We start from the raw sequence: 27,630 nt of genomic DNA, 5'->3' as shown, positions 1-27,630 counted from the left end.
TTATTTCAGTAAGCATAATACCCTCCAAGTCCATCCATGTCATTACAAATGGCAAAATTTCATTCTTTTTTATGGCTGGGTAGTATTCCATTGTATATATACCATATCTTCTTTATCCATTCATCTGTTGATGGACACTTAGGTTGCTTCCATATCTTGGCTATTATGAATAATGCTACTGTGAACATTGGGGTGCATGTATGTTTTAAATCATGTCTGTTACATAAAGGCCACGTGTCTCCCTCTGTGTGTGTCCACTGACTCCAATTCGTAGTGTGTTGTTTTCTTCTAGGCTTTGTAACATTTTACCATCAATCCTTCTCTAGTGGGCTGCATTTTTCCTTAAGGATTCCTAGTGTCCGCCTCGTGGGAAACCCTTCAGAGTAGTTTTGCATTTGTTTATGTAAGACCTCTTTGCAATAACATTAGCCTAGAACCAATTTCTACAGTGATGTACAGATTGGGGTTTCCTAGCCCATATAGAAAGCAGAAACTCAGAAGTCCGACCTGTTCAAAGTATAAGCCCAAGGTTTTAATTTTACAAGTATTTCTTTTTTCCTCCAGAGACCAGGCAGAAACATGTAGTCATCTTTTTTGCCCCTCTGTGCAGCTGGGTGGACTTTTGTCTCTAGCCCACTCTTCCACACAGGGACAGAATTTTATGACACGTGCATTTGTAGAATTTCACCTCCTACTTGATGTGGCCCAAGGCCCCCAGGTGGACAGTAACACCCAGGACCTATTCTTGGAAACCTTGTTAATCCCTAGGCAGCCTCTGGACTGGTTTTGTTGTATAGGCTCTGGTTTCTAGCCTCCTTATGCTTCCTGATTCCCTTTCTTTGTTGCAAGCTCAGATGTGTATTTGAAATCCTTTTGATTTGTTTATTTCATGCATCATTTCTAGGTGTTTGTGGAGGGAGGTTTTGGTTTTATTGTCATCTTTAATCTTGCTGAAAACTGACATATCTTGGGCAGAGACTTAAATCTGCAAACAAATTCTGCTACGTCTCGTCTTCAGTTGTTCTCCAGGTCCTCTGTGTCCCAGGTTCTGCCAGGCAACAAGCCATCCTTCACCCTCACTTCCTGCAGCTTCACGAACTTGTATCTTTTTCATGACTTGTGATTTGACGTTTCCATACATTTGACAAGGAAATGAAAATATAAACAAATGTCCACGATCCTGAAGACCTGACTGACGTAAGAGGTGGGTTAGGACTTCTGTTAAACTGTTAGGCTGGGAGGGAACTTTTGCGTAGGGACTCATTTTATAAGCGTTGAGTTCTTCGCGAATGTTTGGGGTTCTGAGCGTGTTTGTTTTCCTGTCCCACCTCGCAGCTTGGAGAAGTCATGCCCTGAGGGTGAGGAACCTAGGAGGGGTTTCCCATGTGCATCCAGCATATTCAGAACATGTGTTAGGGAACTCACCTTGCAGCAGCAGGGGTCTCCTGTTAACCCTTTCACAGTCTGTGGCTCATTTCATGGGCAAGAGGCCATTTAAATGTCCAGCTTTAGCTGAGCTCAGCCCGCCCTGTGAAATACAGAGCTATGGGAAAACCCCACATTGGTTGGTGTACATTTCTCACCAGGTGAATCTTGATCTATTTATATCAAGACTCCTCAGGGTGCTGGAAAAAAAGATACAGATGCTTATGCTTGGCCCCCGATTTGCCGAAGTCAACTCTCTAGGGACGGAGCCGAAGATCCTGCCTTTAAAATTCACCAGGTGATTCTCAGTCCTACTACCATGTGACAATATCTGTCCTGGGTTCCCGCAGTGAGGCGGTGATAGGGAAGCCAAGGCGTTCCAAAGAATCTTTGGGGCAAACAGAGTTTCCTCTGAGATGGAGAGTTGACAGAGCGGGGTTCTCAGGCTGCCCTGTGCCTGGGTGTGCTGTGTGGGAGGGAGATTGGGCTCAGTGGTTCATCAAAAGCCTCATCTTCGGAGGTGATCTTGAGGGGTGGGTGGAGGGAGGAGATGGTTTAAAGCCACTTGGTGACAAGAAAAGACGGGGTGTGGGGAAAGAGGACAGGAGAAAATCTAACGGAGCACTAACTTCCTCGGGGTTTGAGTTAAAACGTTGCCTGGGTTTCAGTTAGCTGAGCACCTTCTTCCCCATCCCTGTGGGTTGCCCTGGCGTCAGGCACACTGCTATGTGTAGTCCACCCCTGCTACCTGCCTCTGGCACTGGCGGTCCTACAAGCTCTGCTGAGCCCAGACCTGACTTCTCCGCAGGCTGGGGGCTGCAGTGGAAAAATGGGGGACAGATTTTGGTGGGCAGCGGAGAACTTGCCAGGGGGGTTTAGGGCGGGTAAATGCTACACTCTGATAATTTCAAGAAAAGTGCCAGGTAGCTCTGTCTGGGTCGGATGTTCTGTTCTTGTTCATGTGCTTTGGACCAGAGTCAGGGACCGTTGAGCGAAGGCATGGCACGTTATCCCCCAGGCAGAGCACACCTCCGTGCCCCGTCCCCTCCGCACTCACTCCCCCAGCATCCCTCCATGGGTTTCCCCTGGGTCCCCTTGGAACAGTGTGGGTTCCTTGGGCTTTCTGCACTGATGCTTGCTCCCACGTTCCTCATTTGGTAAGTGGAGGTGATTACGGAATTGGTTATCCTAAGAGCGATTACAAGAGTGGGAACACATTTGGGGCATAAGGTGATGTGTTCCATTCAGTGCAAGGTGAGCAAAATGATGATGAGACCCACAAGTGAAGACGCCCAGTGAACAGTTGGCAAGAGACCAGGGCTGGACATAGCGAGCTTGGGGGTCCATTGCTAATGGGTTTCCATCGTTTTCCTGGATCCTTCTCTGTCCCCTAAGTTATGTTTTCTAACGTGTCTGTCATACCTGCAGACTCCTGAGCCCTGCCCAGGTCTACCATGAGTTCCAAGAATCTGCACTTAAAAATTTCTTCTAAGGTACAATTGTTACGAGAGTTGTTTAGGTGATATTTCTTTTTAAATTTTATTTTCTTATGGTAAGCCTACTTAACGTGAGATCTACCCTCTTAACAAATTTTTTTAGTGTACAACACATTGTTGTTGGCTGTTCGTACAGTGTGGTACAACAGATCTCAAGAACGGAAGCATCTCATCGTGCTTAACTGAAATTTGATGCCCTTTGATTCTGAGGACAAAAAATGTCACCTGCCATGTCCGTAAACAAAGGATGTTGAGGCCGTCAAGCCATCAGCCACTGTAGCCACCCTGGACTGTGTACCCTGAGGGGATTTGGGATGGACAAAAACAGGAGACTGGCCCTAGATGGTTAAGGTACACATCAAAGGCATGATTTCAATGAGCCAGATGCTTGCATCTTCCCATACAGATGTCGGGTTTTTCTTTTGATGTTCTGACTTTTTTTTATTTTTGCAAAAATTCCTGTATATCCTGACTCCCCCGCTTGCCTCTTCGGAGCCTCCCTCAGAGCCATCTGAGAGGCTGTCTCCTGGGCTGAAGTCCTCAGCAAGTCCACCAAATAAAACATAATTCTCAGCTTTTAGGTTGTGCATTTTTTTTCAGTTGATAATTTGTTAACTCCCTATTTCAAAAATATGGAATGTGGGCTTCCCTGGTGGCGCAGTGGTTAAGAATCTGCCTGCCAAGGCAGGGGACATGGGTTCGATCCCTGGTCCGGGAAGATCCCACATGCCGCGGAGCAACTAAGCCCGTGGCCACAACTACTGAGCCTGCGCTCTAGAGCCTGCGAGCCACAACTACTGAAGCCTGCATGCCACAACTACTGAGCCCGCGAGCCACAACTACTGAAGCCTGTGAGCCACAACTACTGAGCCCACGAGCCACAACTACTGAGCCTGTGAGCCACAACTACTGAAGCCCGCACGCCTAGAGCCCGTGCTCCACAACGAGAAGCCACCACAATGAGAAGCCTGCGTGCCGCAACAAAGAGTAGCCTCCTCTCGCCGCAGCTAGAGAAAGCCCCGCGCACAGCAACAAAGACCCAGCGCAGCCAAAAATAAATTAAATAAATAAATAAATTTTTAAAAAATGAAGGGAGAAAGAAAAATATGGAATGCTTCACCAGTGTGGGTGTCATCCTTGCTCAGGGGCCATGCTAGTCTCCTCTGTATCTTTCTAACTCTGGCATGTGTGCTGTTGAAATGAACACAAGAACCTGCACTTTGCTCAGGCTTCCTAAATGGTGATCTTCCGTTGTTTTTTGTTTATTCATTTGTTCCTTCATTCATTCACTTTTGCACACTCAAGTTTGAGAGCCACCGTGAGAGACTGTAAACCTGGCCTGGGTTCTGTTAGGGTCTTCTGCCATCCAGCTGGTCACAGACAGCTCCTACCATACACATCTTGGCCTCCCCACCCTCTCTGAGTAGTAAGCGCCACAGTGTGGCTTGAGGATGACTGATGCTCTGTCCTGCAGCCCTGTGGTCCTCTTTTGCATTAATGGTCAGTAATAATCTGAACATCCCTTGGAGAGTCTGTCCTTCTGCGGCCTTCATTTTCAGGAAGGCATCTCTGCTTTGAGCTGAAGCTGGAGGATTACAGAGCTCTCCCCAGCCACGTCTTTCCCCTTCTCTGGACCTCTATTGGGTGGCATTTGTTTCCCACTAGAAACCAAGCCATTCTTCATGGGTTCCTTGTGGTCGCTGAGTGGGAACAGCATGAGAAAGTGTGTTCCCAGCCTGGCAAGGTTTCCATTCTGTCCCCATTAAATCGTCGCGTTTTGCCAGGCGGGGTCCACCTCTGAGCGTGAGTGTGGCCTCCTTCATCCCCATGCTGTTGTCACTGGTCAGCCCCACTCCATTGGATTCCTAATTCCTCTTATTCCTGCCGTCTCAGAACCAGTTTCTTTCTTTGCTCTGTTGGCTCCCAACAGCCTCAGAAAGCAGAAGGCTCAGGGATTCAGCCTCCCCGCACATGGGAAGGGTTCCACGTAGAGCCCCCTCCGAGGCAGGGGGCCATCTACGCAGAGTGCCTGCCGGATTTGTGACACAAAGACAGCCCACCCTTTGAAGACCCCCAAACCTTAACCGAAAATGGTAGAGAAAGAGACGTGTTTCCCTTGCTGGGAGCTGCAGTCTGTTGGCTTGATTAGTTTTTAGAAACCAATTTTCCTCCCAGCCATTTTCCTTATTAACTGTCTTTATGGTCAAATCCAGAGAGTAAAGAGTGGTGCTTATTCCTCCCAGCAATTAGCTGTCTGATGCTCTCATTAAGCCATTAAGTTTCAGTTTCCAAGGTGGAGTTCTAAAATTATATGTGTGTGTGTGTGTGTGTGTGTGTGTGTGTGTGTATAAAATCATTATACATATATGTATAATTAAAAAATTAAATCTGAAAATGGAAATATAATTGCTCAATGGAAATATAATTGCTCATCGGAATATTATTTCTATATATTACACAGATCACGTATGTACTTATGTATGTAGATCTGCCTGTCTATCCATCTGCCTGTATCTGTCTGTCTGTCTGTCTATGTATATCTGGATAAGTAACCAACCAACCAGCATGCTTCAGGGATTCCAAATGCTCCCATCTCCTTGGTTGTAACATTTTTTAGGAAGTGCAAACTGGTATTACTGTTAACCTCAGTAAACTACATTAGATCAGTAAATCTTTTTTTTTTTTTAATGAAAGAAAAGGAAGGGAAAAACAAGTTACTTTGTACTCCAAAGCAAAATTGACAGTGATCTTGAAGGGCACTAGCCCTCTCCTTTTATTCATGCAAAGTCCCTATTATCTTTAGCAGCAGGTGATCCTTTCTGAAAGTTGAAAATGTCAATGTGATTGTGGAATTTTGAAATGTTCACATTAACAGCCAAGGCACGTTTCTGCTGTGCAGGCGTGGAGAGTTGGGATTGGGCAGCACTTGAAAATTCTGCATTCAATCCGTGATCTAATTTTTTCTCCTTCACTACGAACCTCCTGATTTGGGGGATTTAAGTGAAGAATGGACTAGGTGTACTAGACACGCCGTTAGCCTTTCTTTTATATTTTTATAAATGTAACACAAGTTCATGGTGGGAACTGCTGAGATGGGGTTCGTGTTGTATTTGATGTGTGCCCACCAGGGGACCCCCCGCCCCCATCTCCCCTCACCTGTCCTTCAGGGCGGGCAGTATTATCATCCGCACATGGCAAGCGTGGAAACTGAGATCCAAGGGTCCCAAGTGACATTCCTAAAGATGCATAACCAGGAAGTGGGAGGACTGGGATGTGAACTTGGGTGTCCGGGGAAGCGGCTCCTGGAAAGGGAGTGAACCCAGAGTCTCATCTGCTCCCCCAGAACCGCTCTTCCCGCACCCTTCATACCCGGTGACAGAGTCCTCTGTGTGATTACCTTGGAGAAGAAGGAAAGGAGAGAAGCCTGGAGAGGTGAGAAAAGGGGGAAGTGCCAGAGAGCCTGCTGTGGGCTTTCCCCTTGTCTTGTTTCCCTGGTGTGTGTCTCCTGGAGGACCGGCGCCTTCAGCCAGCCCGCCAGCGACTCAGGCTGGGCCCGCCCACCGTTCTTTGCTTTGATTGACATTCCCCCAAGAGGAAGAGGAGAAACTGCTAGACCACCTCAAAGCAAATAAACTGATCATAATCTGGCTGTGGGCACACGTGTGCTCGCTGCTCTCTCTCTCTCTCTCTCTCTCTCTCTCTCTCTCTCTCTCTCTCTCCCCCCCCTCCCTCCTTCCCTCTCCCTCCCTCCCTCCCTCCCTCCTCCCCTCTCCCTCCCTCCCTCCCTCCCTCCCTCCTTCCCTCTCCCTCCCTCCCTCTCTCTCTCTCTCTCTCTCTCTCTCTCACACACACACACACACACACACACACACACACACAGACACAGAGATGCATACGCTGAAAAGGTGAGCAAAGGGGAATGTCTGGGGCTCACAGCCAGGGTAGCGTTCTTCCCCTTTAACCCTGGGGGGGGGGGGGGGGGACAGGCGGCTCCTGTGTCCGAATCACTGTTGCTGATCTGGAGAGTGGGGAGGTGGTGGCAAACTGATGCCAGGTCGGCCCGGAATTTCCCCTTGTGCCTCCCTAGCGGTACCAGCAGATTCTTCTTTCCACGGTCCACCCCCCACCCACAAGTCAAACACGAGTTTGCCGTCATACGAGCTGACTTGTGTTCTTTTCCACGGAGAACACCCAGGTTGGGAGGGCGGTTTTTCTTTACTAGATGGGACCCCGTTCTTGGAGAGTCGTTTTTTGTTTTTTTGTTTGTTTTGCTTAATAGCGTGGGTAGCTGTGCCGAGGTTTACCTCTGCCCTCTGTCCGAAATGTCTTTTGAACAGATTAATAGTACGGAAGTATTGCTGGGGAGATATTTAGCTGATTAGGAAAACAGACCTTCAGAGACAGATGTTTAGCTGCATTTCCATAATTGTAAATTATTTGCATCTCAGTGATGTGCTAGCGGCTCCTTATTTATAAGCCGTAAACCCGTGCGGATTGGAAATGAGCCCACCTAAGCCAAGAATATCCAACAGGGCCTTGGTGGGGCTTCACCTTTCTAGCTTTGTAGGTTACGCTAACATAGGGGTTCTTCTCACCTGAAAGAATTCAGGTGTGGGGCTTCTCTGGTGGCGCAGTGGTTGGGAGTCCGCCTGCCGATGCAGGGGACGCGGGTTCGTGCCCCGGTCCGGGAAGATCCCACATGCCGCGGAGCGGCTGCGCCCGTGAGCCATGGCCGCTGAGCCTGCGCGTCCAGAGCCTGTGCTCCGCAACGGGAGAGGCCACGACAGTGAGAGGCCCGCGTACCGCAAAAAAAAAAAAAAAAAGAATACAGGTGCTTGTGCCCCGTGCAGGTTCTCTGTGGCAGAATATACTCTGTGACGCCCTCGTCCTGTCCCCCAGGAAAGGGCCTTTGTCTGCTGATCCTTGTCGATGCCATTTACCCCCGCTTTGTCCATCATCTCCTGGAATTTCTTCCTGGTTAGTAAGCTCCAGTTCCCTGTCCCATCCCCACATAATCCCTTGTTATTCTTTATGTGATTTTCTTGAATCCGACCAGTGTCTGGGAGCTTTCCATCTTGGTGACGCAGGGCTTGCTTTCTGGAAGAGAAGAGGAAGGCGGAGGAGGAGACGCGCGCCCACTTGCCCTCACTGCCTCTCTCATAGGTGCCTCTGGGCTCCTCCGTTTCTGCACCCGGTCTTCTCTGGATGGGATTTGGCACGGGCTTGACACGTGACTGGCCTGATCAAGAAGATTGGCTGCTTTTGAGGGCAGAGTGGTTAATCCGGCCAGAGCTCAGGCCGGGAGACCGGTGCAAGGAACTGGGGATTTGCCTTGGGTAAGAAGATGGGCCTGGAGGCCAAGTTCAAGCCCTCTTTGCCCTCAGACGTCTAGTTTGTTCAGCACGGCGAGGGCCGAAGCTACAGGGGGCAAGGCAGTGACGTGCGTCCTGGGGGGTCTGCGTGGTGGAAGGAAACGTTCGTGCCCCAAATGCTTCAGAGAATTAGTGGGTCGAGGGGATTTGGGGTTTTAGAAGCAGTGGTGGCGAGGCTGAAGGGGAAAGAGATTGAGGTGGTGTGGTTGGTGGAAACGGCCCCGCACCGGCAGTCGGGAGATCTGGGTCTGCACCCCGGTCCCTGCTGCTTTGTGGCTGAGGAGTCGTCATCCCCAGCAGGATCACTCCATCTGAGCCAGGTTTTCTTGCTTCAGTCCGACCTCTCTTGGCTGCTGAGGACGGGGATCAGTTAGACCAGGTGGAGCCAGAGGGATTTTTATTGGCTCCCTGGTGGGGAGGGTAGTACTGGGAGCTCATGGGAAAAGGGGGAGCTTCACGAATAGGCAGCAGGCCTGGAACGGGACATGGCACCTCTGAGGTGACTTCTCCACCCGATGTATTTCCCTTGTCTTTGCTGGCGTGGACAGGCTCGAGTCCATGGGGCAGGGTCCATGGGCATTATGTGTAGACCAAGGACTTTGATGGGCTGGCTTGAATCATAAGTCCATCCACGTGCTGACCGCTGTGGACTGGACGCTAGAGCAGGTTTAGGGCTGGGTATTGGGTCTTCCCTGTCTGAATTCTGAATCAACAGTAAGAAGCAGAGGAGGCAGATGGAAATAATTTCACTGTCATTACCAATGAAGGTTAGGTTAGAGGCAATGGTTTTGTATGCAGCAACAATGGGATTCATGATGGTGAATGCAGAATTAGGCAGACTTAGCCGCCAATCACAGACACATCTGTGGAGCCACGTGGGCCCTGGGCCCCGCCCCCCCCCCCCCCCCCCCCCGCCGCCCCGCCTTAAGACTTGCCACATGGGGGATTAGACCAGAGACATGTTACCTGTGGGCACCCTGGCACTCAAGGGAAGAGGGAGGGGGCTGAACCATTTATGTCCGTCCCCCCAGATTCATCTCTCAGGAAACTCACTTCTTCCCCACAGGAGGTGTGAAGGGCGGGACAAAAGGCCAAGAGTATTTAGGGAAAATTCCTCCTCCTGGACCAAGAGGATAGGGAAGAAGCATCACACACACACGCACACACGCACGCACACACGCACCCGCACGCACATGCGCGCACACTGTAGGCTGTCAGTTACAGGAAGGGGGCGGAGCTGGGGATAGTGGCCGGGCAGCTACTCGGAAGGAAGGATGTTGGGTAGGGCCCAGAGCTAACCCATTCCTCACCTGTAAGATGGGTTCATACCTCCTAGAGCTGCTTCTAGGATTAAAGAAGATACAAAGTTCTCCAGGTCACTGAACATCCGGGGCCTTGCAGGGTATACAACAAACACTCGGTCAGTGATAGTTGATCCTGAATCGGGGAGCAGGGGGGTCATGAAGCAAGAATCAGCTCATCTTGGGCTGCTGTGTGTCACGGGGCCGGGGGGTTGGTGATTATATAAGGTTATAAGTTTGATTATCCCGCTTTTCAGGTGGGCATTTACTATTCATGGAACTGCTCTCCCCTCCTTCCCCCCCCCTTTGTCTCCTGGGGAGGATTAGGTTGAAGTAGTGCCTTCTGTGAGTGGGTAGTTAGGATAACACCTCTAATAGGGTTAGTATGTGAAATATTTAAGTAACCTCCTCTGTGCCAGACACCGTGCTGGGCGCCGTAGATGTAACCGTGAGCAAAGCTCAGGCCCAGACACGAGGCGGTGGCCTTGCAAACAGACAACACATAAATGATGAACGGGAAAAATGTTCAATATGATGGAAACGTAGGCTGCAGAAAGCACCCCTGCTTAGACACACGTTCTTTTTCATATACCATTTAAATCGAGCCTAAGAAGGAAGGGCTCAGAAACCAATCCTAAAGATAACATTTACATCACAGAAGTCTCAGAACAAGAAACATTGGCCCTTTTAAGTTCCACCAACATTTGGCCAATTTTAAACTGGCGATTCCTCATTCCTGTCCAGCCACCTTTCATGATTCTAAACACCAGACCTCACTGGAGGCCTGGAGGTTCATTGGTTGTGCTTGACTTTAAAATGATTTGGACAGTAAGCACATCTTTTCTTCTGACAGGAAAAGGAATCTTGAGTATGTATTCTTTTTTTTAAAATTTAATTTTGCTTTATATTGGAGTATAGTTGATTTACAATGTTGTGTTAGTTTCAGCTGTACAGCAAAGTGATTCAGTTATACATATACATATATATGTTCTTTTTTAGATTCTTTTCCCATATAGGCCATTACAGAGTATTGAGTAGAGTTCCCTGTGCTATCCAGTAGGTCCTTATTAGTTACCTCTTTTATATACAGTAGTGTGTATGTGTCAATCCCAATCTCCCAATTTATCCCTATTCCCCTCTTTCCCCCTTGTTAACCTAAGTTTGTTTTCTACATCTGTGACTCTGTTTTGTAGATAAGTTCATTTGTACCATTTTTTTTTTAGATTCCACATATAAGTGATATCATATGATATTTGTCTTTCTCTGTCTGACTTAATTCACTCAGTATGACAATGTCTAGGTCTATCTATGTTGCTGCAAATGGCATTATGTCGTTCTTTTTTATGGCTGAGTAATGTTCCATTGTATATATGTTTGAGTATGTATTTTTTTTTTTTTTTTTTTTTGCGGTACGCGGGCCTCTCACTGTTATGGCCTCTCCTGTTGCGGAGCACAGGCTCCGGATGCGCAGGCTCAGCGGCCATGGCTCGCGGGCCCAGCCGCTCCGTGGCACGGGGGATCTTCCCGGACCGGGGCACGAACCCGTGTCCCCTGCATCGGCAGGTGAACTCCCAACCACTGCGCCACCAGGGAAGCCCCTGAGTGTGTATTCTTAGCTCTCTGTTCGGCTACTGGAAATTCTGCATCGTGGGCATCTCGACCTCTAGCAGCTGACAGGAATCTGGTTGAGAACCTCTGATTCGGGAGAATGTATTATGATATGGAATGTATTTACGATTTATTGTTGTGTAAAGTCATGTTTCAAAATAGTATGATTCAGTTAAAAGATGTGTGTGTGTGTTTGCATTTATCCACACACAGTATAAATATAGAAAAGATTGTTAGGATTTTTAAAAGGTGGTCACTTCTGGGTGGTGAGTCGTTTTCTGTCTTTCTTTGTGCTCATCAGTATTTTGTATATTTCCTGTAATGGGTGGGAATTTGTCAGAAGATATTTTAATACATTTTAAGGGAAAATAGTGCTTTTACTTGAGGGCGCAAAAGAGGTTGATTCCCCGGGGGCCAATGAACTTGCTGCTCCTTTAGAGCACGTCCTTATGTTATGAACGGTTGGAATGTGCTGTCTGTGAAACTCATCTGGGGGAATTTCTTGGGCTAGAACAGAGTTCTAGAAACTCTGGCACTGGAAACAGCCGCTCTCTCCTACTCACCAGGGATGAGTGGTCATTTAGGCCAGCTGTGTCAGAGGCTGTCTCCAGAAGCATAGAAGGTTCGTGCTAGAAGGGGCCCTGGAGTCTGTCTAATTCAGCTCAGTTACACTTGGAAGAAGCAAAAATCTTGAGCGGTTGGGACTTTCCTAGGGTTACGTGTAGAGCACTGGAGATAGAGTTGGTGTGAGAATTGTCTACCGTGGATTCCGTTCATTTCGTTGTGTCTTTCTAAAGAGTGAGAAAAATATGGTGCAACTTTAATGTAGAATAAGACGTTGCAGACTTAGATGTCTGAGGACGCGAATATCTCCCTCCCTATCTCCACCCCTCTCTCCCCTAGCTGCTTGGGCCCTGAACCCCTTGAGCATGTTTGGGACTCTCCCTTCTGCCCCATCTCACAAGTCTTGGTGAAAGACAGAGCCTGCCTTTCAGGATAGAAGCTGGACTTCCAGCCTGTCTGGCAGCTGGAGGTGACCTTGGCTTGGCCAGTTAGATGGACCTGACGGCAAAGGGGGCAGTGTTACAGCAGGAGTGGCCAGCATTTTGGGACATTGGGGATAAGGGTGCCACCCTGAGGGCGACGTGGGGGCATTTTGTGGGTGGAGCAGGAAGTCCTGGTCTCCCTTGGCCCTGTCTGCGTTCCAGGGTGGGTTCTGTGGCCTTCCTGGGTTGGTTCCACGAGCCCCTCCCTTGGGACACTTCCGATGAATGAGTTGGGTTCTGTTCCCCAGCATTGGGGACTGTGACCAAGAAACACTTCCTACTGAAGCCAGACGTGGACTTTCAGTCTCCTCTGCGTCCGGGTCAAGCCCCAGCTCTCTGACCTTCTTGTAGCGAAGACAAAAAGCAAACCCTAAATCGTCAGGCCTGTGCTCATCTTCTTCTTTTTTGTTGTTATCTCCAGCGATTATCCTGTGATCCAGCATCAACTGTTTGTATCCCGAAAAGCAAAGAAAATCCATAAACCAAGAAATATTTATGGAATTTTAGTCTCACTTAAACCTATTTAGAAGCACCATGTTTTCCTTTCAGTTTTGCGGCCTTTGACAAAAGAAAGATTTTGTTTCCCATTGTGGTTTGCAGAATGTCATGCTGCTTGTTAATATTGGCAGTGTGGATACTCTCTTGATTATAGAAGCTAAGAGTTTTCATCTATCCTGTCATGTTTTGATTCCTGGTGACCAACTTCTAGGATAAAAGAGGAAACGCTATATATATAAATAGACAGAGGGATTATATTGATTTAGACCCTATATAGTCCCTGTCTATAGACCCTATATCGACTTAGGCAAGGTGAGAGAGTGTCTTGGTTTGAAGGAATTTATTTTTCTCTCAGTTCTTCTGCTGGTGATTGAATTTCCTTACGATGACCCATATCCTCTTGAAAAAACAAGAAAAGGATTTTTATTTTATGTAAGGAAATGATGGTTCGTATCAAGATAGTTCAACTACTTCTCATCTTCTAGTCTTAAATTCCTTTACCTTTCCCACTGCGTGTTTGGAAAAATGTCATATGAATCTTTAGGTGCCCAGCTATGACTAAGGGTCAGATATATCTCTGTCTCGTACTTTGAGACACCAAATTAGGCAGCAGTATTTGGACTAAAGTACATTTTTAAAAGTATTTATTTATTTATTTGGCTGCACCCAGTCTTAGTTGGGGAAGGCGGGCTCCTTAGTTGCAGCACGTGGGCTCCTTAGTTGTGGCATGCGAACTCCTGGTTGCAGCATTCATGTGGGATCTAGTTCCCTGACCAGGGATCGAACCTGGGCCCCCTTCAGTGGGAGTGCAGAGTCTTATCCCCTGCGCCACCAGGGAAGTCCCTGGACTAAAGTAAATTTAAGTACAGAGGTAATCCCTTGACTCATTTGTAGTTGGGCAGTCTAAAACATTCATTTTTAGAGTGTAGTCTGTATCAGAAGTATGTTGGGGTGAGCATGAAGGGACATATGGCTTGTACAATGCAGATTCCTGGGCCCTTCTCCCATAGGTTCTAATTCAGGAGCTACCGGGGTGGGGGTGGTGGTGGTTCAGGAGTCATCTTTTAAGAGCCTCCACCATGCACAGCAATGGATGTCTTCCTTCCACACTTGGAGATACAGTGGTCTTGGCTATGAATGTTTATCCTCAGAATTAGAGGAGATGGCAGAGTGGCCTTATGTCCAAGGTGAAAGTGACCCAAATGACTATGAAGTTCATGTTAGCAGTTGGACACAAGCCTGAAATAGGTGCTGTCCTCTTGGACGACACCTCCTCGACCTGGTAATTTACAACCGTATAAGTCAAGTGAGGAGCCCCGATCTTTCCCGGAGAGGTTGAGAGTCCTCTGTAAAGCTCTTCTAAGCAGTCTTCAATTCTCCAGAATGCCCTTTCTCTAATGAAGGGGCTGGAACTCTTTTGAAGCAAACGTCTTCTGCTGGTGGATCCCTCAGTAGTTATGGAGGTGTCTTGCCCACCAGGGTGTCTGCACTGAACACAATGTGTAGGCTAAGCTAAGGAGAATTAGAGGCAGCGCTGGAGTCCACGTGGGATTTATTTTTGGAGAGCAGTTAATTCATCAGGAATGAGCTCACGTTGATAAGGCGGTAGAAGAGCTGACCTGGTAGGTGGACGTTTTAATCTTATTGGAAATCTTGGTTCCGTTGACCGAGAGTAGAAATTATTATCTTAGCTATTTGGAACAAACAACGTTTTAGTGGGTGGTTTGCTTAATGGATGAGAAATCTTTAGCTAATAGTGAACCCATTTCTTCTTCTGGCATACATTTAATTTTTTACCAATTACACAGACCTACTTGTTTCTCTGTTGTAGCAAAGCAATTGCTTATTCATAAGCATCAAAGCTAAGGCATGGATGACTTTCAGGGCCTGGAAAATATGTACTGACTGAAAAGACAAGGGAATCTAATCAGCCTTCTTACACAGACAGCATTTCACCCTCTGACAATCTTGTGGATTGAGATTATTAGAATGATAAATGGAGAAATCTATTATAGTTAAAAAGATTGTAAATAAGGTTTTCATTATGTTTCTTAAACTCCAGTTGCGTCTCTGCCTAAAGGTTAGTAACTAAGCAAAGTAAATACTTCAGTTGGGACTTCCCTGGTGGCGCAGTGGTTAAGAATCCGCCTGCCAATGCAGGGGACACGGGTTTGAGCCCTGGTCTGGGAAGATCCCACATGCCTCAGAGCAACTAAGCCCGTGCGCCACAACTCCTGAGCCTGCGCTCTAGAGCCTGCGAGCCACAACTACTGAAGCCCATGCACTTAGAGCCCGTGCTCCGCAGCAAGAGAAGCCACCGCAATGAGAAGCCCATGCACCGCAACGAAGAATAGCCCCTGCTTGCCACAACTAGAGAAAGCCCGTGTGCAGCAACGAAGACCCAACAAAGAGTGGGGGCCACTCTTTGTTGCGGTATGTAGCCTTCTCATTGCAGTGGCTTCTCCTGTTGTGGAGCATGGACCCTAGAGCGCGTGGGCTTCAGTAGTTGTGGAGCACGGGCTCAGTAGTTGTGGAGCACAGGCTCAGTAGTTGTGGTGCATGGGCTTAGTTGCTCCGCGGCATGTGGGATCTTCCCAGACCAGGGCTCGAACATGTGTCCCCCTGCATTGGCAGGCAGATTCTTAACAACTGCGCCACCAGGGAAGTCCCTCGAACAAGTTTTATCAGCGCCATTTTCCGGCAGCATTTACTCACTTTGTGTCTCTGTGTCACATTTTGGTAATTCTCACACTATTTCAAACTTTTTCATTATTATTCTGTTTGTTATGGTGATCTGTCATTGGTGATCTTTGATGTTACGCTACAACTCACTGAAGGCTCAGATGATGGTCAGCATTTTTTTAGCAATAAAGTATTTTTAAGATATTTTTAAGACATGATGCTGTTGCACATTGATAGACTTCATCATAGTGTAAACATAACTTTTATATGCACTGGGAAACCAAGAAGTTCGTGGGACTCGCTTTATTGCATTATTGGCTTCATTGGGGTGGTCCCGAACTGAACCCATGGTATCTCAGAGGTCTGCCTATATGTACTGTTTGCAAAACTGCTGTGCTGTGTACAAGAATCCCAGGGGTGTGGGGGGACAGAAGGCTAGGGAAGCAAGAGGAGCTCTCAAATATCCTCTGCTTTTGAAAAGAGTGGTGTTTCATATGACACAAATGAACCTATCTACGAAACAGGAACAGACTCACAGACATAGAGAACAGACTTGTGGTTGCCAGGGGGGAGCGGGGGGTGGGTGGGCAGGATGGATTGGGAGTTTGGGATTAGCAGATGCAAACTATTATATCAACTATACTTCAGAAAATAAATTAAAAAATAAAAGTACACTGTCTGCCAAAAAAATTTTAAAAAAAGAAAACAGTTGTGTTTGAATATTGAGAGAGAAAATTAGCTTTTGGGGCCATACCAGGTAGCGGTATAAATCAAGCAGATAACACTTTTGAAAAAAATTTTATTTTATTGATGTATAGCTGATTTACAATGTTGTGTTAATGTATGCTGTACAGCAAAGTGATTCAATTATACACACACACATATATATATTATTTATCATATTCTTTTCTATTATGGTTTATCACAGGATATTGAATACAGTTCCCTGTGCTCTACAGTAGGACCTTTTTGTTCATCCATCCTCTAGATAATAGTTTGTATCTGCTAATCCCAAACTCCCAATCCATCCCTCCCCTCCCCTAACCCCGCCTTGGCAGCCACAAGTCTGTTCTCTATGTATGTGAGTTTGTTTCTGTTTCATAAGTAAGTTCATTTGTGTCACATTTTAGATTCCATATATATGTGATATCATATGGTATTTGTCTTTGTCTGGCTTACTTCACTTAGTATGATAATCTCTAGGTCCATCCATGTTGACGCAAATGGCATTATTTCATTCTTTTTTATGGCTGTATAGTATTCCATTATATATATATATATATACACACACATATATATATATATATGTATATGTATATATATATATATATATACCACATCTTCTTTATCCATTCATCTGTAGATGGACACTTAGGTTGTTCCCATGCCTTGGCTATTGTGACTAGTGCTGCTGTGAACATAGGGGTGCATGCATGTTTTTGAATTAGAGTTTTGTCCAACACTTTTTTGTTTTAAGGGCACTTTGCCGTCTTGAGAAATGTAAAAAAGGAGTTTAGCAAATGGAGGCTGAAATTCCAGTGTGACCAGGTGGTTTCATCCGTCTGATGTGTAATAATACCTGCTGCTCCCAGCTCCATCTCATTACTCACTGACACACATAAGTGGATCACAGGAAAGTTACTCGTATCTGTAAGGAGAAAGCGAATCATATTCTCATTCCTTAAAGAGGCCTTGTTTGGACAGAGGACCTTTCACAAAAGAGGAAAGTAATATGCCTGGAACTATGAAAAATGTTCAATTTCACTTGTAGTCAGAGAAATACAAAGGAAGGGAAATGTCATTTCTCCCATAAATAAATACACTTATTTTTAAATGAGAAGTACCCAAGCTGACTAAAAAATGGCATGATGAGAACTTGCAAACTCTGCCCAGGGGACTATAAATGGCGTGGCCTTTCTGGAAATTAATTAGACAAATACATCCAGGCCCTCTGATCAGCATTTCAGCTTCTGGGAACTTTGTTCAGATCTCTGATTGTTTATATAGGTTAAAGATGTTGCAGTGATATTTATAGGGAAGAAAATTTGGAAACAGCCTAAATGCTCAATGGTGTGAGAATGTAAATGGTACTTTGTGCTGCTTGAAATGCTTACAAGGGTTTTTAATCGTATGGCGGAAACGTTTGTGTTACGTTTAGTGGGAGTAAAAATAGTCAGCAGTTGTATAATGTGATCATCTCAGTTACGTAAAACCACCTGAGAAAACTTGCAAGGAGATACACCAAACTCTCAATTTTTTGTTTTAGCTGATGGGATTTCAGTTTTCTTCTGTATACTTTGAGGTTTTCCAAGTTTGCTTAAATATGCATTTATATCTTTAGAATCAGAAATGAGGTTATTGGAAGGAGAGTTGTATTGGGGGTACTTGCCCAAAGGAGAGATGGATTAAATGGCTGACCAGCCCTGCCTTGACTAGTTCAACCCACTAAACTTATTAAATTGATGACATTTAAATGAATGTCCTGCCATTGGTTCTATGCCAGGACTTTACATTTGCAGCCTAGATGTCGGTCTTTCCAAGGGGTTCCGGAGGATCTAGGGACACTCCTGGGTGGGTGACCTTGTAAGGAATTTCTCCCAGGAAAGGCGTGAGCATCGTTTTTTCTTCCCTCTTTCCTCTGTCTCTTGACCAACGATAGACTGCATTATATCACACTCTACTGCACCCCCAGCTGCCCTGTTCCTGACAGTTGAGGCACGTTTCAAGTGCCCACGGGGTTCTAAAGACAGCATTTAAGGCAAAATATTGAAGAGTCAAAATCTGCCCCACCCTCCTTGAAAATCCTTTTTCTTTCTTAAACCACCAGGACTTGCCTCCTACCCCCCAAGGTCAAAAGCCAAGAATGAATTTGTTTTGTTTTTCTCTCCATTTCCACTGACGCCTCTCCTTTCTTGTGAGATCGAATCCAAAATGAATTCCAGGAGGTAGTACTGGAAGGTGGAAGGGGAGCCATGGGTCAAAGAAGGGAATTTTCTGTTGTTTCTTTTCAAATGCATCTATCTGCATTTGCATTTGTAAAACGCACGTGTGATACAGCTCCGCTGTAGTTCAATATTAGGAAACCAATTTTTGGCTGGCAGTTACTTACAAGCAAGCAGGGAAGCACCTGAAAGATTTAAGGATCTTTGCACAAAGATTCCCCATCCACCCCCAATTGCAATAGGAATTTTCCCTCATGTGCCAAGCTCTGTCTCCTGGGATAGGTCAGCCCTTTTACATGTTCCAGCGGTATGTATGAATCACGAAGCCGTAAAACAGAGAACTGGTTCGTGAAGTCAAGCGGTACTTGCCCTGGGTGGGTGGGTGCCCATCCTGGGTGGGAGGGAGTAGAAGAGTACGCCCCCATGTGGCAAGAGAGAAGCACTGTATCTTTTAGCATCTGGAAAAGAAAGAGCGACCGCTCAGGCTTGAATAAAAAAGAAATGGTTTTGCAAATGATTGGCTTGGAACTAAGCAACTATGCCTTCGAGCCATTAAAAGCTAGAGTCCCAGAGGCTAAGAAATTTGGAAAATATTTCTGTAGTTTTAAAAGAAACAAATGGAATATGAAACTGTATATTAAGATGTATAATCAGGGAATTCCCTGGCGGTCCAGCGGTTAAGACTTGGGCTTTCACTGCTGTGGACCCGGGTGCGATCCCTGGTCGGGGAACTAAGATCCCACAAGCCATGTGGTGCGGCCAAAAAAGAAAAAATAAAATAAAATGTATGAGGAAAAAATAAAATTCGAAGGAAGTGTACCCAAAAAAACAGTATGTATAATCAATTGCGATAGCTAATGTGAATTGTACTTTTCAGGTGCCAGGTTCCGTGCCAAGTGCTTTACATATATTTTAGTCCTCGTAACAGCCTTCCTAAGTAGATACGGCTATGAAACCCATTTTACTCTAAGGGCACTGAGACTCAGATACGGCATTTGCCTAAAGCCTTTATGGCTAGTGATTGACAGAGCCACAGTCCCATGGTTGACAGAGCCATATGATCCCACAGCAGCCCGTGGGCTCCAGCATCTGTTCTCTCTACCACGTGCACTGGCCGCAAATGTGCGAAACATCAACGTGCACATACTGGACGAGGGGTAGGAACAAGTGACAGTCAGTGTATCGGGGATATTGGTGACTCTCTTTGGGGAATGGTCTTTCACGTAGTTATATTTACAGCTTTACAAAAATATAAATATATGAGAATTATGGATAGGCTTAGAGACAGAAACAGGCTGTAGTTTTGAATGTCTCCAAGCTGAGGCATCTTCTGCCAAGATGGGGAGAACCACGCTGGCTCTTCCTTGAAGTTCCACGTGGCTGCTAAGAACGGCCTCCATGGGCCTTGCTTTCTCTACGTGCCAAGGTTGATGTAACCCATGTTGAGTAGCTGCTTCACGTTCAGTGTTTCAAATTCAGCCTTCATTATATAACGGAAGTTGTGCCAATCCCACAGCTGATGGAGGAAACAGAACCCAATTTCTCAGCAAACATTGCCACACTCATGTTGGTAATTGAATTTCTTCTCCCCAAGTTATTCTGATTCTCTGGGAAACAAGCAGGAAGGGGAAGGAAATGTAAGTGAATGGATCCTCCTGTCCCCCTGCTTTTGATCAGCCTTTGGATTTTGTGTGTGTAGACTGCATAGTGAATAATATATATCGCTCTTCATTTTAGGTTTTATAGCAGGGGTTTAGAAAGAAGGAGTTTTTCCAGGGATTTGAAGCTTTCTGTGTTTAGCAGACGAGGATTTGCCTGTTTGTGCTAATTCAACCAGATCATCTCCAGTGATACCTTGGGGACATTTTTAAAGCTCTTGTGGCTGGTGATCTGTTAATTAGCGTTGCCGTTATTCACTGGAGGCCTGAGCTTCCATCACTGGGCCTATTAGATTTGGCCGGTTACATCAGCACAGGGACAGCAAACATCCTGTGTTCCTGCTGAGACGCCCCCGGGTTATGAAACGAAGGTTACCGTGGCATTTATCTAGCAAGATGCGCTCAGTCTGACGACCTTGAAATCCATAAGGATTCAAACATTATTTTTAAATCGTCTGTGTATTTTTTTTTTTGCTGGAGGGAGGAGTGTAAGCTCCACCGTACTTTCAAAAGCATCGCTGATCCCAAATGGTTTACAGCCTATGATCTAAAGACATCAAGGCCTTTCACTTCAAGGGGTGGAGGCTTATCCCCTCCCCGCCCCTTCCCCGGCTTGTGCCCACCAGACCTGGCTCTGTTTTTGCTGTGCAATATAACATGTTGGTACAAGAATCCCTTGTTTGAGGGGGAAGAGCGCAGGGAACAAAAGGTGTCCAATAAGGTGACCCGGTGATTCAGCAGGAAAAGTGAGCTTTGGATTGGTCTGTCTGTTCTCCTGTGGTTCTCTTTCTCAAACTTAGCGATGGGGTGCCTCTCCCGGAAGGATGAAGTGGGGGGCGGTAGGCCGAACCCCAGCACTGGGCCCCTTCTTTCTGTGGATTCACAGACGCTTGAGTTTAAACTTTTTTAAAATGTTTTTTGACGATGGGCAACCTTGAAGTCTTTCCTTTCCACCTTCCCGAAAGGATTGTAACCCTGTGTCGAGTGCTTGGTGTTAATGAATACTTCCTGCTTAACAGCTGCTTCACACTTAAAACAGTAGGTCTGATGGGTTAAGAAACAGCTTTGCCTGAAACGTTTTCAGGTTTGTCTACGAGCAGGCGTGATTGATTACAGATACGAGGTTCCCTCTGAGCCTTTTCTGCCTTTTCTGGTGTCGTGTGGTGCAAGCTCACCGGACTCTCTCTGAGCTAAACCTCTGGGGTTTCACCCTCCTAAATGTCACTGCAGAGACTCGCTCGTGACCCTTTTTGGCGAGCAAAGGGGCAGGTCACCACTCCACCCCCCACCCCTGGTCAACCACGGGGCCCAGGTGAAGAAGTGGCTTCTGGAGGCAGAGGACCCAGCTTGACTCCTGCATCCATCTTGGACCGGCTGTGTGACCTGGGACCAGTTCCTCCACCTCTCTGTTCTTCAGGTTCCTTGTGTGTTAAAGGGGGTGGTCTCCACTTCATGGGGCTTTTGTAAGGATCGAGGGTCAATTGAGAATAAGTTCTTGGCATCACCCCTTCCCGGATGTCGCTGATGACGTTTTTCATTTCTGAACCCGACATCGGGTGTTCCTTCCCTAAAATGTCCTTCCTCTTTGCCAAATCCTACTCGAAAAATGCCCAGACGTTTCCCCTCCCAGGAAATCTCACGGGTGCTTATCACTCTGGCAACACCCCTAACCCCACGCCAGGCCTCCTTTAAGCGTCCCTTTGTCCACGGCGCTGACATTTTACTGGATGGTGTGCAATGGTTTAAGCAGCCTTCTGGGAGAGACAAGGGGATTCATTGCTGGCGATGCATCCGGACTCTCTGTAGTGATTTATTTGGACTGTTTTTCCTTGTTGCAGACTCATTCGTGGCTGTTACCAAACGGTGGCTTAGTTAACTTTCTCAGGTGCATCAGGCGTTCATACCCTCCCATTTCCCACTAGGAGAGGCAGTGACATCAGTTTTCACACCTCGGGACCCCAAGGCGAGGCGTGCATCCTCGTCCCGGTTAATAGCTCTTTATGCCTCTCGATGTTCCTATTAAACGCGTGGTTGGTGCTGGAATTTGCTGACGGGGCGCCCATCATCTCCGTTGTTCTCTGTGCGTTATTTGTAGGAAATTCAGAGTCGCATCCTTTTGTGACACTGACAGAAATCAGTCTAGCCTCCCACGCTTGTTAGAGAGTGTGAATTTCTGTCCCTTAGATTTACAGGAATGTATTCACGTCTTCCCTGTCTGTCCTCTCTTAAATTATAAAATCCCAAAGGGAGGAGGTGTGTTTTTCTTGTTCCTATCAATGCCCACTGGAGAGCATCCAGGTCAGGGCCGCGTGTGCAGAGGAGGTCCAGGGAATCCGTGGTGTCCACTGACTGGTCCAGGAGACAGCTGAGCTCCCTCCATCACCAGTCGGCTTCCTTCCTACACGACACTTGGGCCTGTTTGCTTGTGCCTTTAGTGTCTGTGGGCTTGAAATCCCACATGTTTTGTTCAGTTCCATGACCAGCCTCTGCAGCCCGAGTCATCAGGTGTTGTCAACGATATAAAAACACCCGTGTGTGCACAGAAACACACACCTATGCATACACACACAAAGACGGTCTGATATCTGAGGCAAGAAAGTTGGTACCCAGCGGTAATCACACGCGTGTACACACACACACACACACACACACACACACACACAGAGTGTAGATGCCACAAGGTGAATAGCTTCCGCTCGTGCAAATATTGTCTAGGAGGAGTTGTTGCTATCCCCTGAGACAGCTGCATCCTCCAGAGGCCGGTGTCGTTAGTTGTGCCTACTGACCCCTGGAGGGCTGACGACCCTGGCATTTCAGAGGATCGATAAAAGGTCCCCTCTCCCCAGTGGGTCTGAGATCCAGCTGTTTCTAAGAGAACCAGCTGTGGAGGAGTGAGTCTACCTGCTCGCTGGCTCTCTCTTACTGTTCAGCCTGCACTGGCTTGGTTTGAATCAACAAACACATAATGGCTTTTCAAAAGAAGTGGTGTTTTCTTTTCATGTTTTTGGCATACAAACCGTATTCCACTAAGATAGGCTCATCCGGAAAGGGAATCAAAGATCTGATCCAGTTTATAGAGTGAGACCCTGGTCTTGAAGCTCCTGAGGGGGTGAGAGATAACTGCCCTTTTCTTGCTTTACTTCCAGGAGTAAGGAGAGGCCGCACCAGATGCCCGGGCTCAGGTGTAAAGGAATCCTCAAAGTTTCTTAATTTGACTTTGGGAAAAATTTTCTGCAATTTTCAGCTTAGAGATGAGAATTATTTTGCTTGTGAAAAATTTGTCCCTAGAGAAGGGAAGTAGTTACCACGGAGAGTTCCCTCCTACCCTTCAAGTCGGCTGGACCCCATCTGAGCAGAGCCTCAGTCAGGCTTCTGCTGTTTCCCCCAACCTGGGGAGCCATAAAATTTATCTTTCAATCCAGGACACTTTGGGGAGTGAAAGGGGCCACTAGTAATCCCCCGGGGTAGCAAAGCCAACACTGGGCTGTAGGGTTGCCCTGTCCTGTGGTGGATGTCCCAAAGACAGGCTCTGGTGATCTGGGTCAGGCTCTGCAGGTTCAGGTGATGGAGGGACGCTTGTCTCCATCTGTGTCCCCAGGTGTTTCCCTTCCTCTTGCAGGAAGCCTGTCTGAAAGATCCTTCCTTTGCTGTGAACCGCAGCCTGGGTTCCCTGCCTCAGTCTCGGTCCTGTGTTTCAGATCCAGGCAGTTTGCCTCCATTAGGGATTAGCAAATAACCCAAGAGACCGTGGGTGTTTGGCATAATCTGGCCCTAAGAAATGACACTTTTCAAATATATACCCAAAGGGGAACTTTATTTTATTTTAATTGAAGTATAGTTGATTACAATTTTGTGTTAGTTTCAGATGTACAGCAAAGTGATTCAGTTATACATACTTGTATATCCTTTTTGCCAGATTCTTTTCCATTACAGTTTATTCCAAGACATTGAATATAGTTCCCTGCGCTCTACAGTAAATCCTTGTTTATCTGTTTTGTATCTGGTAGTGTGCATCTGTTAATCCCATACTTCCAGTTTATCCCTCACCCCCTTCCCCCCACAGGGTCACTTTTACAAGGAAGGTGAGCTCATGAAACCCAAGGGCTGGGTACCTTAGTCGGCCCATGAGGCTGCCATTTGTCTGTATTTCTGTCTGTCTGTCTCTGTCTCTGGCTGCGTGGTTTCCCATCTCTGCTTGTCTCTGTACATCTGTTACCTTCTGTCTCTCTGTCCGGCTGCCCCCTCCTCCCATTCGTGCACGTACGTCGTGGCTGCCCTTACATCACATGACCTCTCGGATGCAGAGCCCACTCTGGGGGTCACGTGGTCCTTCCCCATTCCCGTCCCCCATCCCTGGGGAGAGAATCTGATTGGCTGAGCCTGGCATCCGAGTTAGTTCCCCCTGAGTCAGTGTGACCTGTCGAGCAGGGTCACCTCCTGCAGGAGGGAGGGGACGTGTGACGGCAGCCACAGTCCACACATAAGCACTTTGTATGGTCTGAGCACTTTGGCGCAGCCTCTCATTAAATTCTCACAAAACCCTTGTGGCATAGGTTCTGTTCTTACCCCATTTTATAAATCAAGAAACTAAGGCACAGAGAGGTTAAATAGCTTGTTCCGCACCACACGGCTGATGAGCGGCTGAGTCAGGAAGTGAGCCAGGCAGCCTAGTTCCAGAATCTGTGCTCAGTCCTGCTTCTCTTAAGCAGGCAGTGTTAGGATGCCCCATTTTCATCTCTTTGCCCTTTTTCTTTTTTTTTTTTCATTGATAAGTCCTGTACTCAGAGATAACCGTGGCTTACTATTTGACTTTATATTTTCAATCTGTTTTCGGTACATACACATAAATTTAAACAAAATTGTGCTATCACGTTCTGTATTATAATTTTATTTTTATTTATAATTTTATTTATTTTTATTTATAAATTTTATTTATATTTATTCTATATTATAATTTTTCCGTTTAGCAACATATTATTCAAATTTTTCTCATTTTTTTCTAACATCTTTCTTGGAGTGTACTTGCTTTACAGTGGTGTGCTAGTTTCTGCCGTATAACAAAGTGACTCAGGGCTTCCCTGGTGGCGCAGTGGTTGAGAGTCCGCCTGCCGATGCAGGGGACACGGGTTCATGCCCCGGTCCGGGAGGATCCCACATGCCGCGGAGCGGCTGTGCCCGTGAGCTGTGGCCGCTGAGCCTGCGCGTCCGGAGCCTGTGCTCCGCAACGGGAGAGGCCACAGCAGTGAGAGGCCCGCGTACCGCAAAAACAAAACAAAACAAAACAAAAAAAAGGTGACTCAGCTCTACATAAGCATATATCTTTTTACCCTTTTTAGTACCCGTACATTGGGCACTGAATGTCTGTTCAAGGACTGATTGATGAATGAACGAGTAAGTGAATGAATGCAGGTGGGGAGCACCAGGCAGAAGCACACACGGGCCCTCAGGGAGTTAGGAAATAGACCATTTTCCAGCCCTGAAAGCTTCCTCCAGCTGCTGCTTGTCCAAGTACTGACGTGCCCGTTTTCAAACTACTCTCTCTTTCCATCCCTCTCTTTTTCGCTCAGACAAGAGTGAGAATGGCGAGGCATATCAGCGGAAGAAGGCAGTGACCGCCGACCTTCCAGAGGGCCCAGCTGCCCCCAGGCCGTCTCAAGGGAGCCCGGTGCAGCCCGGCGGCAGCAGCTGGAGGAGGATCGTGCTCCTCATCTTGGCCATCACCATACACAACATCCCAGGTGAGGTCTTGCCCCGAGCGGTCCAGCCACGGGTCTGAGGGTGAAGTGACTCTGCCAGCTCAGCTGCCTGGCTGGAAGAGGGGCTTGGGCAATCGTGAGGCTGGTCCTTCCTTGAGGGGGCCTGGGGGAGGGAGTGCAAAGCTTTCTTGAGTTTATTTTTTGGGTCACCGGCTCTGGATTGATCACTGCGTGTTAAAACTTCTGGTCCCAGTTACCACAGACAGTTTCACTCCAGTTTCCACCTATGAGTTCCTTTCTTCGCATATTTGATACCAAGTCGTTTGGGCATAAATTCATAGCTGTTGCCTGATCGCTGTGGCTTGCACCTCTCGTAAACACAGAGTGTCTCTGGTTCTTCTTAATCCTTTTTAAAAGTATTGAATTCAGTACGGTTGTACACTGATGTTTGCCTTACCTGCTTTCTTCACGGGGACATCTTTCTGAGATGTCGTCACCGTTACCGAGTCCAAGCTCGTACTGCTCACCGCGTGACAGGTCAATAAATCGAGAGATGAGTTGTTGGGGTGAGGGATAGCGACTTTATTTGGAAAGCCAGCAGACCGAGAGGATGGTGGACTCGTGTCCCAAAGAACCATCTTGCCTGAGTTAGAATTCAGGCTTCTTTTATACTAAAAGGGGAGGGAGTAAAGTCAGACATTTCCTGGTTCCGGTCAGACTCCGGAGGGGATGTGTTAATTTCTTCCTCCCTGCAGCCATTCACAGGTGGGCCTGGTCAGGATGTCTCCTCTGAGCTAAACAAAGGTATTTTCATGCCCATTACCTGGGAGGCAGGGTTCCCAGAGATGGGCCATTACATATAATTTGAGCTTATAGGCCACATCCCTTTAGTGGTGAATTTGTAACAGAATACAAAGGTTCTTCCCTATTACATTACCAATCCTTTCCTTTTTAACATTTTGGAGTAATTTGTTTTGTGTCTTTGGATTTATTTTAATCGATTGGTGTTCTGTTTCAAAAATAATATGTTTTATATGGAGTAACTAGAAAAGACAGATAAGCGTAAAAAAAGAATAAAGATATTATTAAAAAAACAAATTGAGAAACCCTGAGGATCTCGTTGGGTTACATTGCGGAATTCCAGCTCTACTACTTGACTAACTAGTGTATCTTGACAAATGACGTGAGCTCTCTGAACCTTGGTGTGCTCATCTATGAAGTGGGGATACTGCTACTACTGAGATAACTGGGATATTATTTACAAAGTGAACTATACCAATTTTGATAATTAAAGAAGATTTTATATATATATACAGTCTATACAGTACCTGGGCCATTTGAGCATTTGAAAAGTGGTAGCTGTTATTAGCGTTAATACTACTCCTGACTCCTTCAGTCTTGTGTTCTTAAACATTCCGATCCATCGTTCATAGTTTTGGAGCTCAAGTCTGAGTGACAACCTTGCTCAGGGAGCAGCCCCAGGTGATATATTATCTGAGTCCTTGCAGAGTTCATAATGTCAACCTGTGACCCCAGTACAGGAGCAAAGACTGGACTAGGCATAGCTTTTTAGAGGCACCTATTTCTCCTTGTAGCTCTTATAGATGTTGCTCTGGTATCTTCTGGCTTCAATACTGTGGAAGCGAAGGCCACGGCCAAACCGAGTTTTTTCCCTCGTGTGTGCCTTGATAGCCTTTTGCTTGTGCAGTGAAGACTTCTTTTGGTCATCTTTAAGGAATGAAAATATCAATATGTTGTCTGTTGCAGTGTACATATGAAATCTCTCAGAACATCTTGTCTAATCACTCAGCTCGGATCTTCCTCTAGATGAGAAGCCTTTTCCTCTCTTATTTCTATCCTGATCTTAGGAATTTCTATCATAGGATCGTATAGGCCAATTTGCTGC

General features: G+C 46.6%; 1 protein-coding gene and 1 non-coding gene across 3 annotated transcripts in view; one reads left to right on the top strand and one right to left on the bottom strand.

Moving 5' to 3' along the window:
• The window catches only part of SLC39A11 (solute carrier family 39 member 11), a 335,209-nt gene that overhangs the window by 171,555 nt on the left and 136,024 nt on the right, over positions 1-27,630 (top strand). For both annotated transcript variants that reach the window (XM_059997205.1, XM_059997204.1), the window contains exon 6: positions 25,596-25,766. In XM_059997205.1, the coding sequence (XP_059853188.1) occupies positions 25,596-25,766 (171 nt within the window). The remainder of the gene's footprint in view (positions 1-25,595; positions 25,767-27,630) is intronic.
• On the bottom strand, positions 4,022-4,128 carry LOC132415599 (U6 spliceosomal RNA). The gene has a single exon (XR_009517321.1). It is a non-coding gene; the product is annotated as a U6 spliceosomal RNA (small nuclear RNA).

Source organism: Delphinus delphis, chromosome 19 (assembly GCF_949987515.2).
Source record: "Delphinus delphis chromosome 19, mDelDel1.2, whole genome shotgun sequence".
NCBI classification, from domain to species: Eukaryota; Metazoa; Chordata; class Mammalia; order Artiodactyla; family Delphinidae; genus Delphinus; species Delphinus delphis.
Note: the sequence above shows the minus strand (reverse complement) of the source record. Positions and strands in the feature narration are given on the sequence as shown.